The following is a 15,545-nucleotide window of genomic DNA, read 5'->3' on the forward strand; positions in this document are numbered from 1 at the left end:
GAGAAGACCCAGCTCCTCAGAGGCACATGGTGAGAGAACAAGAAGTGGGATCAATTGAAACAGGGAGGTGCCAACTGGATGCATAGGCGGGGAAATTTCTCCATGAAGATTTGTTGTGGCAGGTCTGCCCTCTGAGGTTTCCAAGGCTTCACAGGACAGATCCCCAGACAACCTGGTCTGAGTTCAGTGCTGGCCCTGCTCTGAGCAGGAGCCTGGGGTGGAGACTTCTCAAGTCCTTTTGGACCCAAAGAGCAAAGCATCATTAAAATACATCCAAAACTATGCAATTGAAGAGACTGGGATTTAGGGGAAAGACACAAACTGAAAGGACTCTTGGGCAGAAGAACAGAAGTTTTCTCTGTGGCAGGGGAGCCACTGCTGAAGTAAGACTATTTGTAAAACCTTAATGCAACCATCTGCTCCTTCATAGAGAGAACCTCCCTCTGTCTCTGCAGGACTTTGAAATGGTGATAGTTCCTGGAAATGCATCAGCAAAACAAGACACAATGATGGAACGTACAACGGGAAGTTGGAAGAGGAAGAGAAGGATCTGTTGACATCTGGGAGCTCTCAACCCTCTCTGATGTAGAATGGGCAGCATCTGCCTTCTCCCTCCCGCATTCCCCATGGTGAAAGCACCTGCGACTGTGTTCCTTTCTCCTGGAGGAAGGAATGCCACCCATCGGCCCTGCTCTGTACCAGCATGAGGTCAGTCCCTGGCCACCTCTCACCACCTGCAGCTCCTGAACCAGCTCCAGGCACAGCCTCTGCACTCACACATGCACAAGCCTGACCAGCCTCACAGTGGTATGGCTGTGACAATCATGACAGCCAGGACTGTTTTAATTTGGTGACAGCATGCAGTGCAGGTAGCTGCATCCTCTGTGCATCCTCTGGTACAGACACACTCTCTCCAGTTCCCACATCATAGCACTGGCTGCTCTTTGGCATCTGTGAAAATGCTTGGGGTCTGTCTTGCCAAGAAAGGAAATTATTTTATTCTTCCATTCTATATATATATATCCAATACTAATAATGTGATGCCTTTATACATGGAATCCCAGACTGGTTTGAACTGGAAGGGATGTTAAAGCTCATCTCATTCCAGCCCCCTGCCATGGGCAGGGACACCTTCCACTAGAGCAGCTTGCTCCAAGCCCCTGTGTCCAACCTGGCCTTGAACACTGCCAGGGATGGGGCAGCCACAGCTTCTCTGGGCACCCTGTGCCAGCGCCTCAGCACCCTCACAGGGAAGAGCTTCTTCCCAAAACTCAAAGCCAACCATTTTGATTCAGCTGTTCTCAAATGCAATGCTCCAGAAAGCATGCAACTTCTGGTGTTCTCCCTATTGAAATGTGAAATATTCCCAATAAGGTGACTTGCCTCAGTTCTCCTGGGGATTATTCCATGGTCTGGGACATCTCATTACTCTTATGGATATGATGATGGAGTTCTAACTGGAAATCTAAAGGATCTTTTCTGTCTCTTTTTTCACCACCTCTGTACCTTCACAGCTTGGGCTAACTGATCAGTCTACTCTTTTGTAACAAATTCTGTGACCAGAGCTACAACAGGGAAGTTCCTGCTGCCAGGCATCTCTGAAGGATCTGCACATACTTGACATCCAAGTTAGTCCACTCACAGTTCTTTGCTGCCCAATGGACTGCTCTCTCTCCCCAGCACACTGTTCCAGCTCCCAGTGCTGCCCAGTCCGCCAGCAAGCCAAGCCAGAAAAGTAACCTGGTGAAAAGCTAGTAGCTGTCTGCTGGTGAGGAGAATGGGTACCACAGATAGTGCAGGCAAGGAGGTGCAACGTCCTCCCTGGGTGTGGGTAAGGCCGAGGGCTGGGACATCCTTCTCAGCAGGAGAAAACTGTTAGATAGCAGGATACTTCACAAAGTGACTGTGCCCAAGAAGCCTCCATCACCTACTGAATGCATAGGAATGTTCTGAGGCCCTCCGCAGGTAGACATTGCCCATTTGTTCTTAGCCTATAGAGGCCAGCAGCACAGAACAAAACGCATGTCGGTGGCTGGATGTACAATAAATCTGCAGAAACAATGAATACCACTGGCACTTTCCTTCCATGCTGGGAATTGCCAACAGCCTGCTGGTCCGTGCCAGATGCGTTTCAGCACATCCCCAGGACGCTGGCCACGCAGCACACCAACCCAACCGCACAGCTCAGTGCGCACGCGTGCTGCGGCAGCATAGGGACCCAGGCTGGCTCCAGCTGTGTTTATTTGGCCAGCTGCAGTGCCACAAAACACAGCTGCATTGATCTGCGGCCGGACACCTGGCTGCAGATGAAAGCAGCTCAGTAGCAAGGAGCTGGCCATCCCTGCTCCATGCAACAGGAGCTGACCCGGTGACCGAACAGGGTCTGACCGCATCTGCCTTCTCATCCACAGTGCTGTGAACAGTGACAAAGGGGACACATTGAGTCAGCACACATGGATTACGGATCCTGACCTGTGGTCAGGAGATCCCAGTTTCCATCCTGATCCCACCTTTGGCTTGATCTGTGCTGGAGGAAGTCTTTCTCCTTCCTTGTTTGTCCACGTTGCTCATTATTCCTCGATAGAAATGATGTTCCCCCTCAGTCCTTTCTGGCTTCAGGAAGACTCTTGGCAACCAAGATCAGAAGTTGTTTTTTCTCTTTAGAAAAGCCTCCACACTTTATTTCAGATGTTATGGTTTTCATTTTCACATAATACACACTATGACTGACGTGTCAAAGCCATCATAGCCTAAATCTTTGGGTTTTATTTCTAAACTCACTATAAAGAGTTGTTCCCTGCTACTGACTGAGTCATCTCCTCTAGATCAAAGCTTCTCCTGCTCAAATTGAAACAAAACAGTTTGGCATTTGTCTCTTTCATGTAGAAGCCGGCTCTGTCTGTACTAAGCAGCAGCTCCCTTTACACATTCAGAATGGAATATTTCACTTCCTTCTGTCTGTGCTATGGCAGGGCACGCCTGCACATTTGGGAATAACAGACCAAAAGCGAATGTATGAATGAGGGGAGGCAATCCTACAAGCACGGACTGAGAGAAAATCTGAAACTCCAACCCAGAATCTGAGATCAGCAAAGCTCTCAGAAGCACTGTTTCAGCAGCAGCTGAAGAGGCTTCAGCCCAAAGCACCAGAGCAGTTGAAAGTTGGGGCTGTTCAGCCTGAAGAACTGCACGGAGACCTCAGAGCAGCCCTCTAGCATGTGAAGGAGGGCTACAAGGATGCTGGGGAGGGACTGTTCATTAGAGATTGTAGGGATAGGGCAAGGGGTAATGGGTGAAAAACATGGGAAGTTTAGATTGGATATAAGGAGGAAATTCTTTCCTGTTAGGGTGGTGAGGCCCTGGAATGGGTTGCCCAGGCAAGTTGTGAATGCTCCATCCCTGGTGGTGTTCAAGGCCAGGTTGGACAGAGCATTGGGTGGCATGGTTCATTGCGAGGTGCCCCTCCCCACGGCAGGGAGGCGTGAAACTTGATGATCTTAAGGTCCTTTCCAACCCTAACTATTCTATGATTCTATGTCATGGACTGACAGGGTCTGTGCTGCAGTGCTGTCTCCACTATCAGCTCTGCAGCCTCAGCACCAGGGGCCCTCAGCCCTTGCAGAGATGACCATGGTTGATTTGGCTGCATTTCCACGTCTCCAGTGCAGAAGAGCCTCCTCAACTTTCATGGTCCAAATAATTATGTCTGGAGCAAGGGTCAGTGCCTCTGTGCTATTAGCACCCGGAACTGTTAGCATTGCTGTCTGGCTAAAAAGTTGTCAGCTTTACATTCCTCCTCTATCACAAGTCAACTTTTGTTATGTTAAATGTAGATTTCCTGGCATGTAAAAAGCATCTTTATCAACTACACCAGAAATATGGTAAAGTAACATATCAATAAAATGCATCAGTAGAAATTGTGATGCATTAATAAGACTCGGTAAATCTTGCAGTAAATCTGATATAAATCTTAGACCCACCGAGATACTTGTGGTCAGCCCACTGACTACGTTGGAATGACACCAGGAATGAAACTGGCCCTTCCCACCTCTCCTAAGCGTGGGCCAAGAGACATTCATGTTTATCAGAAAAAACAAGAACATATGCTGAAAACAGAGCATTTCCAACAAAAACCTCAATCCAGCATGGGAACAGCAGCAAACTGCTAAGATTTTGTAGCTAACTGGGAATGTCAGTGTGAGGTTGTCTGACCAGAGTTAAATGTTACAAGAATACCTTAAGGAAAACATGGGTATATCTTCCAGACCTATACATTTCTTAATGGAGACATGTACAGCAGTTAACTGATGTATGAACATGGGATCTGGAAGTGGTACACAACAGTTCATGGTTCTTATCCTGGTTTTAGAGTAAGTTGAGTTTCAGAAAGACACCAAGCAGCCTACCTTAACTGCAAGGATCCTCCATTCTATTACACACATAGCACCAACAAGACACCCTACACATGCTTCTCAACCCCTCTCACACAAGCACATTGTCTGTGCTCAACACCTGGCTGTGCTCCTGTTGGTCCCTGTGGCTTTAACAATCCTGTGGGATTTGTAACTGACCATCACAAGGACAAGGGGTAATGGATTAAAACTTAATGAGGGGAAGTTTAGATTGGATATAAGAAGGAAATTCTTTCCTGTTAGGGTGGTGAGGCACTGGAATGGGTTGCCCAGGGAGGTTGTGAATGCTCCATCCCTGGCAGTGTTCAAGGCCAGGTTGGATGAGGCCTTGGGTGACATGGTTTAGTGTGAGGTGTCCCTGCCCATGGTAGATGGGTTGGAACTTGATGATCTTAGGGTCCTTTCCAACCCTAACTGTTCTATGATTCTATGATCACAAGAATAAAAGACTCACCACAGCTCCTATGATACAAGTGGCAAATGAAAAACAACCCAGCACACAACCTTAGGGGGATGTCGCTATTTGAGCCAAAGAATTGAAGGAAGGCTGACGCAGCCAGCCCAAAGAAACATGAATGTGAAATTCCATGGTGTTTAATACACAATTTCAACCAGAGTCAGCCTGTGCATGGCTCATGGTCAGTGCAGATGCCCAGCAGCCAGGCATATCCATACTCCGTACAGCACCCCAGGATCTCCAATCTCAGCATCGCCTGAAGCTCGCTGCAGTCAGTTCTACGCAGTATAATAAAACTGTCATTGCTCTCTTAGTTTAACAGCTTCAGTGAACTATCAGAATTAAAAATAAATCATTCTGGTTTGGGGAATGCTGAGCCTCCTGGGTCTAGAAAGCATTTGTTTCTCTTCTCAGCCAGACGTGGGAATTCAGCCTTTAGGGTAACATACAGGAACTCTGATTGCCATTTCGCTTCCCCCCACCCTGCCAACTCCCACTTCAATTTCCAGAAATAGAGCTTGGAGAGCGTCTGCCTGAACAACCTGATCTGAAAGCAACGCTCACTTGCAGTTAACTAGTGCAGAGTGCTAACAGACATGGGCTTAGAACAACTACATCCTCATCCAGGTCAGCTCTGCTTCATATAGTGCCGGTTTATGCTGGCTCAGTATAAGGCAGTGTAACCCATTTAAATAGATGTGGTGAGTATTTTGGCATATATAGGTGATTAAATCAACAGCCTGCTGAGCTCAAAGTGTGACTGGCTACCGTGATCAAAGTGTTCAGATAACAGACCACATCAACAGTGTCTCAGTAGCTGTGGATCAGGATCAGAGACAGAATTACTATCCAGCATCCCAGAAATCAAGCATATAGGACAGTATAACTCAAGACTGATTTAGCAAACTGGTGAATTTTCATAAACCCAGGCCTTAGAGTTCACATAGACTCAGATAAGTGCCAAGCCACACTTGTGAGAGTTGATGCATTTGACATGCCTTAATCAGTTACAGTGTATGGGGTCTGAATGGTATTGCATTAGAACAAGCCAATAATTCCCTTCAGCACTCAAAGGACAACCTAAATTCCAGGAATTATTGTCTCACTAGGGGAACAAATGCAAAGCTCTAGCTAGAGCAAATTAAACTGACGTGGCATCTAGGAACTAGATAATAACATCGGCCTAGCACTGCTCGTGACAGAAAGCTAAAAGGCACTGTGAAAGGATCCATGTATATGTATCCTGTAATATGACTGGAAGAGAGAAGATGGGATAAGGTTGCAGCAGTAATGAGAACCTGTGTTTATACAAAATGATGCCATGCTTAACGGAAGAGTAAATCATTTACAAGTGTTGCTTTGCTAAATGGTATGGTAGCTGACTTCTGTTTTCTATCAGCAAGAAGAGACATGACCTTTTTGGTTTGTATTAAGGTGAGTGCATCTCTGTTGTAAACCACAGAGAATGTGCATCGTTCCTTATTCCACACAGTTCTGGCCCAGTAATAAGACAAGTCCTTGTCAGCAGGAAAGGAATTATTAATTCCTTACTGTTAGGATTAGTTGAGTAATAGAACCCACTAACACTTGATTAGGCCCATTGTGAGAAGTTAGCTCTCACATTCTCCTACAGCATGTAGACCAGCCAAAAGAGGTCTCAGCAGATGAACTGGTGGGGTGAGAAGGCAGAGCACCCAAGAAGGTGCTCTGCAGAGTGATTTGTTATAGAGGCTTCTAAAGATACCATGACCATGCACAGGCTGAGCATCACCGACCACACTCATCTCTGACAATGCTGCACAAGAGACGGGAAGCACAAATACTGGGGTAGGACAAAAACCAAAACCACCCCAAAGAGTCACATACACATTTCACTGGAGACTCTGCACTGCCCTGGGGTACTTACAACCATCTCTCAGTGACAGAGGTGAAGGTTGCTTCTGATATCTGATATCACCTCTGATATGGTGAGCTCTGATATCACCTGCAGCCCCAGGCACTGAGTGCCACAAGCTCCACATGAGGCAAAACACCCGCATGGGCTGCAATGTTTTCAGGGGGAAAAGCACGTAGCCACTGTGCAGCAGAGACAGTGAGAATCACCCTGCTCAGTCTGCAGCCACATCTTCTGTGGGGCCAGCCCTGGGGGGACATCTGGACCTCAGGCAGCAGCCAGGCTTGCCTGCCCTTGTATCACACCTTCTACTGAGCATTGTTTCACACACTGCTCATTTCCCAGCAAAAAGAGCTGCCTTCACCCATGTGCACATATAACCAAACTCACAGCAGGGACCAGAAACCTGGCTGTGCATAGAGGAGATGGATGCACCCCTCAACCCAGCTCACTACAAAGGTAAAGATACCTCAGCTGCTCTGTAGATTGAGCCCCATTAGCCCAAGCAGTTCTCTTCTCCAGCAGGGTCTTATCATACTCCAGCAGCTGCCAAGACCAAGCAATCCTATAAACAGACGTGGAACTGCACATTACAATCCCAGCTCTCTGCCTGATCCTGTGTACCCCAGGGCAGTGTGGAGAAGCCTGAAAAGTACAGCAATAAAAGCAGCCGAAGTTCCCACCATTCCAGACTACACGGCACATTTTTAGAGGCTGCAGTAAAGCACAAGAGATCCTTGAAGACACTGGATTTAAACAAAGGAGACAGGACACAGTCCCCAGCCAAGCAGCAGGGATGAAGCTGCTCATGGGATGCATGGGGCAGATGGCCTCCAGCTGTTACAAGCTGAAGCCTGGCCTTGCCACATCTCCACTTTTAAAGGCAGCCCCGATGCCTACATATGTGACATTTTGCTACCACAAGTGGTGGCCACTTAACCACCAGGTACCAAAGTGGTACCACCAGGTACCAAAGAGCATCTCTGCATTACTACTGACTTCAGCTCATTCCCAGCAGGACCACCATAGTGGGAGCTGTTTGGCACTGGGACTGGACATACATACTGGTTTATTCCACAGAGATGCCAGACCCACAGTGCTACTGGAAGGCTGCGGGGCTTCATTCCTCAGCAGAAGAAAGCTCCACGTTTCACATACGTGAGTGGAGAGACTTGCAGCTAAAGCCACCAGTGGCATCACAAAACCTTGTGCAACTCAAGGTCTCTGTGAGCCACCTCCTTCTTTCCAACCTTAATAGTTGTCATACTTGGTAGTGATAAATGGCAATGATGAGATCTGCAGAGCGAGTCCGGATCAGAGATCTCTTTGCAGATACCTCTGCTCACAGGAGCCTGCACACACGCTTCCCCTCCCACCTGCCTCAGAGCACATGCAAGCTCTGGGAAAGAGATCCATGCTCCCAGTCTCACTCTCTCCTAGAGGTACGGGCTCAAGCCACAGCTTGAGCATGAACTGCAAGAATCTCCTGGCTCAGACCCACCTTTCCCAAAGCACTGCTGCCAAAGCGTTATGCGAACCTCAACCAGCATCCCCGCTTGCTCAGCTGCCCACCTCTACACCCAAACCTCAGTACCCACTCTGGAAAGCCCAGATTCATTGATTGTTAGCACAATTGGGGATCTGAAGTTACTGTTTGAAACATTCAGTTTCCTGGTTATCTCAGGAGGAGTTTCCTATGCTCAGAAATAAGAAGCCCACAGGGTGAACTGGCAGCAATGACTGGTGGATCCCTGTTTCCCAGGCTCCTTCTAAGCCTTGCACTATACTTTAAGCCTAAGCAGTTCTTTATGCAAAAGAAAGCACAGTCCACCCAAGGGGGGAAATACAAGCTCTTATCAAATTGCAAGTGGCCAAGTCCATATGTTATATGAGAGTTTCAGTCTGATCCCATAATTCTGAGATATTTACTTCCAGAGAGAGTTGTTTGTAACCAAACCCAACATTGCCATACACCAAACCATCCTCAAGCATGGCTTCTATGGGATTCTGCACACAAAGAAAGCAATAGGTCAGTGGGGAAAAAAAAACAACCAAAAGGTATCTTAGTGAGTCCTGACCCTCATCTTCTGAACTTCAGACCAAACCAATGCACTTCCCAGGCCTCCCCTCTGCAGCACCCTGATTCACTGCGGGTCCCACACTGGCACAACCCACGTCCACTGCTGCACCCAGCCTGTGCAGGATGGGCAATGGGAAGCCAAACCCTCCCTGCCAGCAGGAATTGCCACACTCCTGCCTTCTTTAGCAATGGCTGCTCCCACGGCCATCCCAGCCCAAGTTTCAGCCCCAGTTGGTCTCTTTTGGCTACAGCTGGAAGGGGAAGCTGGATTCAGACCCAGCGCTCAGCCCCACGGAAGAGGACATGCAGGCACAGCTCCAGCCCTGCTTCACTGGGGCTTGGAGCAAGCTGCTCTAGTGGAAGGTGTCCCTGCCCATGGCAGGGGGTTGGAACTGGGTGAGCTTTAAGGGCCCTTCCAACAAAAGCCATTCTATGGTTCTCAAAGGGCTTGGTTCCCCGGCCACCCTTAGCAACTTCTCTTTGTTCTAGAGCTGTATTTTTTCCTCCTAAAGCTCTGCACTCCCTGGATTCAAATAAATGCATTATTTTATTTTGTTTTAAAGTAAAGGAGAACTTTGGGTCCCAGAAGATCCACACCTTCATGCTGAAGACTTCCACACAGGTTTTACTTGTGAACTTTCACAGTCGTTCCCCCAGTTCATACCAGTTTTACCACAGACGACAGCACACAGCAAGAAGTTCCCAAATTTGACTCCTCCTCTTCTTCAAATCACAGCCTAGCTCTTACAGTGGAAATGCCTTCTCCCTGCTACTGCCAGGGAACGTGCCTGCTGACTGACACTTCCCTTCCCACCCCATAACCACAGCCAAATAAGCGGTTCCAGCCCAGAAACTGGTATCGGCGCTTGCACCAGCCGCTCCATGGGGCAAGCCCGTGTCAGCCCCATCTCTGACCCACAGCGCTGTGCTGACAGTCTGCAGCACACACCGGACCAGTCCGTCCTGTCTGCTGACCCACGAGATCAGCACAAGTGACTCAACTTCCAAGATGAAGTAAACAACAACACACAGGCTGTCAAACTGGCTGCGTGACTGTGGGATCCCAGCTCACTCACTGGGGCTGGATGTGTGCTTCAGCAAGGAACACTTATGTCCTAAGGTGCATCTGCATCATCTTTAATCACAGGTGCACCTCTGATTTTTTGGTTCCCCAGGATGTTTCCTGCACTCTGGGCTCTCCAGTTGCTGTTGCCTGAAGATGAACTTCCCCATCTTAAATGAATCCTGCCTTTCTGAAGGGTGCAGCAAATTAGAGTTTACAGGGACTTTGCAAGAGAACAGCATCTCTCATTTCCACTGATCCAGGGAGGGTGGTTTCGGGGAAGGCATTGTCCAGTGGTTGGGAAGCTTGGAGTTCAGGTTCTGGATTTGCCATAAAGTCTTAAAGGATCCAGTCAAGTCATTAAAGCCTCCATATGTGCTGTATGTTGAGACAGAAACGCCATGGAGCAAGTACGCAGCTGACCAGAACCCAGACTTCAAAGCCTTTGGTGCACATCCCTGCAGAGCCTGGGTGATGTGAGCTGCCCAGTTGCCTGCTTGCCCCCAGTCCATCACCACCGCTGGGAGCTGAGCGAGCCAGCCATGCTCCAAAATAAAGCAGCACAAGCATTTTCACATAGGCATTCCCTGTGCTCCTGGGCTGTGGGTGTTCAGTGAGAGCCATCAGTGAACAATAAACTCATTCACAATGGTGCCTCCAGTCCTCAGCTGGGCACAGAGCCCACTGTGAGGAGTGATGGAGGTGTACAGGGGAACAGGAGCAAGACTTGCCTGACACACTGATCATCACAAGAGAGAAGCACGGGCTCATGGCTTGCCAGGAGCACTCCAAAAGCAGGTGCCTAAAGGCTCAGAGCTCATGAGCACTGCTCACTGCAGAGCAGGCTCCTGTCAGCGTTGGTGATGACACAGATGGGGCACAGACCCCTGAGCTTGCAGGACCAAGCACCACTGACCCTTTGGGAGCAGCAAAAGGAGCACCCCAAAGCCTGGCAGTTACAGACACTCCCTTGAGGGCCATAACTGCTCATCAAATGGGACTGAAACCAGCATCCCTACAGCCTCCTGTCCATCTGCAGTGAGCCTGTCCCAGCCTGGAGAGCGCTGAAGAGGCTCACGTGCACCCAACACAGCTCGGAGCATCCTCAGGCACCCTGTTTGCATAAGGAATGCAGCTGTGCCAGAAGAGACACAAATGTTATGCTGGCACAGGTGACAGTGTGTAGGATAGCTTGATGGGGTGGACAGGGTAGATGTGTAACTGAGACAGGCACTGGTTTCAGTCACAGACAAAGGTTGCACCCCCTAAACCCAACTCCTCATTCCTGCTTATTCCATCCTCCAAAATGAGCCAGGGTCATGCTCACATAAATGACACTGTTCATGTTATAAGGTTATGCAGGACATGAATTTTCAGCTGAATTTAAAGGAAGGCTCAGCCCAGCTGCTGAAAATGGCATTGGATTTGGTACAGGGCTGTACATTGCCCTGTTTTCCCCAGCTGCCAATTACACCAAGACAATGAGCTAAACACAACAGCTGTGCTGATGAGCAGCCGAGGAGAAACCACATATGTTTTTATAGAGCCTAGCTCATGTTAATATGAATCGAAGCATTTCTGACTCTGATTAACAAGAGTTTATAAAGGGCCTCAGATTGTTACCAGGGCTGGCGTCTCTCATTCATGTCACCACTTTGCGGTTAATCCCAAGCCTATCTCCTTGTATTTGCAAGAACTTGTTCAAAAGAACACGTGCCAAGGTCCCAAACAGGCCCACACCCCTCTCCCCTCCCAGTTCAAACATGTTAACTAGCAAGCAAACACTTCATCTTTCTACCAAGTCATCTTTTTAAGCCTTATCAACACTGAACTGGTGACTTGTGTTAGGAAGACCACCTCTCCTCCAATGACAGCCAATGCTTGTCTCCATAGGAAGCACTGCAAACACCACCAATGCTCTGTAGAGCCCTGGAAGACCCTCAGATAGGAAGTGTGAAGCTTGCTTCTTTGATTAGAGATAGTAAAAAAAGAATGGCAGGCACCTTTCTTTGAAGAACTGGGCTTCAAGGCACTTCCATTTCCATTATTTAACCTCTAACCTTAACACCACAATAATAACCTTCCAAACCTCTCAAGGCTCACATCTCTTGCCATTTTAGACTATATGCACAGGGCTGCATCGCAGGGGACATGCGCACGACTGTGGTGACAAGAGGTTGGTCTGAGAGGCCTTGTTAGGGATGCGGATAAGCAAGGGTGCCACCAACACACCCCTCATCAGTCACAGTGTATTCAGCACCTCTTCTCCCCTGGGTCTGGCGATGGTCATGTGTGACAAGGGGGGCAAGGAGTAGTCATGAAGCCACGGTGCCACTAAAACAGGGAGCACAAGATGGGACAGTTGTACAGATCTCACACTCAAGGGAAAAACTCATGGGATGGAGGGCAGAGCGTGCTTACAGGGAACAGAGGAGGAACAAGAGATGAGGAGCTCTGCCTTGTCACTACATAGCTGCGAGTACAGTGACCACGTTTACTCATGCCTGCCCTCTGCATATCTCTCTCATGTCCCCTTGAGCCTGGGTATGCTGCTCTTCATGCCTCACACATGCTTCCTAAATCATTGGAGAATGTGGATATTAAAGCAGCATCCTCACCAACAGAAGATACTCTTCACTGTGGCCTGGCAGGAAAAAACCCCTGCCACACACCAAGCTCATGCTTCAGAGCTTTAACAGCTTGACAAGAGTCAAGACATCTTCCTATGCAGCCTCCTTGCAACCCCACTTGCAAAGGCTGGGAAAGGAAACCCATTCCCAGGAGAGTTTCACAATCCCTCCTTCCCTTCCCGCCGCTCACGTCCAACAGCCTGATCCCTTCCCGCCCCATGGGTGCCACCCTGGGAGCCATCAGCCCTGGGCTCACACCCCACCTTCCCTGCCTGCCTGCTCCTCCCAGCAGGATTCCTGTGGGTGCTTCACCCCATCTTGAAACCGGAGAGACACCTCTTGCATGCCAGGATAGAGTCTGGATGAAAGCACATCCTTTCCTGTGCTTAAAGGAAAGAAACATTGCTGTTTGCTGATGCTTGCAACCTGCATTTCTTAAGTAATAGAAAAGATCTTGTAGTCAAATCCCTTTTCCCGTAACACCAGTTTGTTGCTCAACAGCCCTCTCTATCCATCTCTATCATTATGGGATTTCCCTGCACAAGCGCTCTGCCTTACTACTGGCAGGGATGAAAACTCCCCATAGCAGCAACAAGATACCCTCCCCAAACAGACACATATCCCCAGTGCTTATTGCTAACAAATTACTTACCTGCTTCCTCCACCTGCTCCTCAGAGCTCCCAACTCCCATAGGTCCTCCCCAGCCCAGCACAACCATTCCCTACCTGCCTCATCCATCCACCCCACCATGCTGGGGACACCTCCTGCCACTAAACAAGGTGCTGCCATCACCTGTGGCTGCCCTACAGAGCTGGAGGTGCCTCGGTCCCCTCATTACCACTAACACAACAGGGACTGGCAGGGCTCCACAACCAGTTGCACTTGCTATTCATTTCCCATGTGCAGAACACATCCCCACTGCTCTGAGGGAGCAGTGTGCATATTTCAAAAGACAATATACAAAACATAGCTGAATCTTAATGAATCTACAGCTCTGCTACTGGAACTGAATGGAATTGTACAGAGCCTGCCAGAAAAAAAGGACAAAATCCAGGCTACACAATATTTGACTTGTAATATAATCCTTCACATCCCTCTTGCAGTATGGTGCTATTGTGCTTATCAGCTCTGTAAAGTACCGATTGGAGGGAGGTAAAGGATCAAAATTCAACAGGCTGCACAGTGCCAGCCATCAGAATACTGAAGTACCTCCATAGTCAAAAACTACACAGTCCTGGCAAAAACTGACTTCACACAACAGGGTACCTTGACATACAAAGTCCCCACCAAAGGAGGATTAGGGAAAAAGGGCTACTAGCTCAAAGGCATCTGTCGAGACACAACCAACCCTTGCTATGTTGACGGTAACAAGTCCAAATGGGGGAGTAATTGTCTAGAACTAAGTTCATTGCTTAAATGTTGAGCTGCAGAAGGAGGACAGCAGTTACAAGGAACACCACCCTTCCTCTCAGCAGCCAAAATGTACTGTACACTTTGTGCTACGCAAGCACTGGATCCCCCTCCACCAGGGAGGGCTTGCACACACCAGCAGAAGCAGAAATCACAGTGTCCCCACACACACCTGAGTGTCCCCTACCAGGGTACCTCATCCCAACTCCTCCCTTCTCATCCGACAGGCAGCCCTGAGGTTTGAGAAGCTTCCAGGAGCACCCATAACCCCACAGACACAAGAAGAGCCAGACTTGGTGGTAACAACCAAGTGGCATCACAAAGGAAGCGCCAGAGCCATCGATTGCAGGGAAATAAATGGGTCGTGGGTGACCACCGGCCAGGATGAGATGTGCCAGAGAGGAAGCAGGGAGGCTGCTCATTTGCCCTCTCTCTAACCACCAAACACACTGCATTTAGAGCACAGGACACTCAGTGTCCTGCCTGTTAAGCTGGGGAAGGTGGGATAGGCAACTTAGGAAGGGGGAGCGACCATTAATAGCTAAATACAGTGGTTGCATAAAACAAACCAAGACCCTCCTTTTAGGCAGCAAAACCGGGTCCCGAACCGCAGACAGTGCAAAACAAGAGGCGTCCCCTATTCCTTCCCCTCAGCCCGGGGCAGGTACTCATGGGCATCGCATCACCCGGCAGGGCTGCGCTGCGATCCGGTCCCAGACCCCAGTATCGGGGACCGCATCCCCCGGGGCTGGCTCCCGTCCCCATTTGCTGAACGCTTCCTCCTCCTTGGAGCGGGACCCCCGCCCTTGGGAGCCGAACTCTCACTCTCGGGACAACCCCCCCCCCCCCGGGAGCGGATCCCGGGTTCCACTCGCAGGGATCCCCCTCCTGGTCCCGCTCCCAGGAAACGCCAGCTCGGAGCTGCCTCCAGCGCTCCGCAACCCAGCGCCGCGCGTTCCCATGCGTGGGACCAGTGACCCACAGCGACCCACTGGTCCGCCACCCCCAGAGCCGCTCCCCTATCCCCGCCGCACACAGGGCACCCCCGCACCTTTGTACTTGTCCATGGGGCCGCAGCCCACCGGCTCCCCCGACCCTCCGGAACCCTCCGCTCCGCTGAGCTCCTGTAGCCTCTTATTCCGGCAGCGCCGTATCCCTCGACCGGACCGGGCTGCCCCGCCCCGCCCGCCCCGCCCCGGAGCCGCGGAGGTGGCCGGGATGGGGGCTCCGGGATGGGGAACGGGGATCTGGGTCCGGGATGGGGATCTGGGATCGGGGGTTGGGGACCGGGGACCGGCCCCGCGCCTTGTCCCGCACGGCGCAGCCCCCTCGGCCGCCGGTCCCCTGGGGAATGAGCTGGGTTAGGGCGGTGAGAGGAGGAGGAAGAGGAGGAGGAGGAGAAGGAGGAGGGCGGCTGAGGTGCTGTCCTCTGTGTGCGCCCCGTGTTTGCGCTGAATGAAGATGGGATTTGGGCACGTTCAGAGGAAGGCTTTGGTTATCCCTTTGGGATAGCTGTGTGTGGTCCCGGTGCTAAGGCCCCAGGCAGGATCCACCAGCGATCCCCCTCCTGCCCCGCTGTGGACTGAGGGGCTGGGTTC

General features: G+C 50.1%; 1 protein-coding gene across 5 annotated transcripts in view; it reads right to left on the bottom strand.

Annotated features, from left to right (window-relative positions):
• Positions 1 to 15,147, bottom strand: part of AFAP1L2 (actin filament associated protein 1 like 2) — a 69,807-nt gene extending 54,660 nt beyond the window's left edge. For all 5 annotated transcript variants that reach the window (XM_061372760.1, XM_061372758.1, XM_061372756.1 and 2 more), the window contains exon 1: positions 14,999 to 15,147. In XM_061372760.1, the coding sequence (XP_061228744.1) occupies positions 14,999 to 15,014 (16 nt within the window). In that variant the 5' untranslated portion in view covers positions 15,015 to 15,147. The remainder of the gene's footprint in view (positions 1 to 14,998) is intronic.
• Positions 15,148 to 15,545: the final 398 nt, after the last annotated feature.

Source organism: Neopsephotus bourkii, unplaced genomic scaffold (genome assembly GCF_033783945.1).
Source record: "Neopsephotus bourkii isolate Nb327-2 ecotype Australia unplaced genomic scaffold, CSIRO-AGI_Nbou_v1 NB_1615, whole genome shotgun sequence".
NCBI lineage: Eukaryota > Metazoa > Chordata > Aves > Psittaciformes > Psittacidae > Neopsephotus > Neopsephotus bourkii.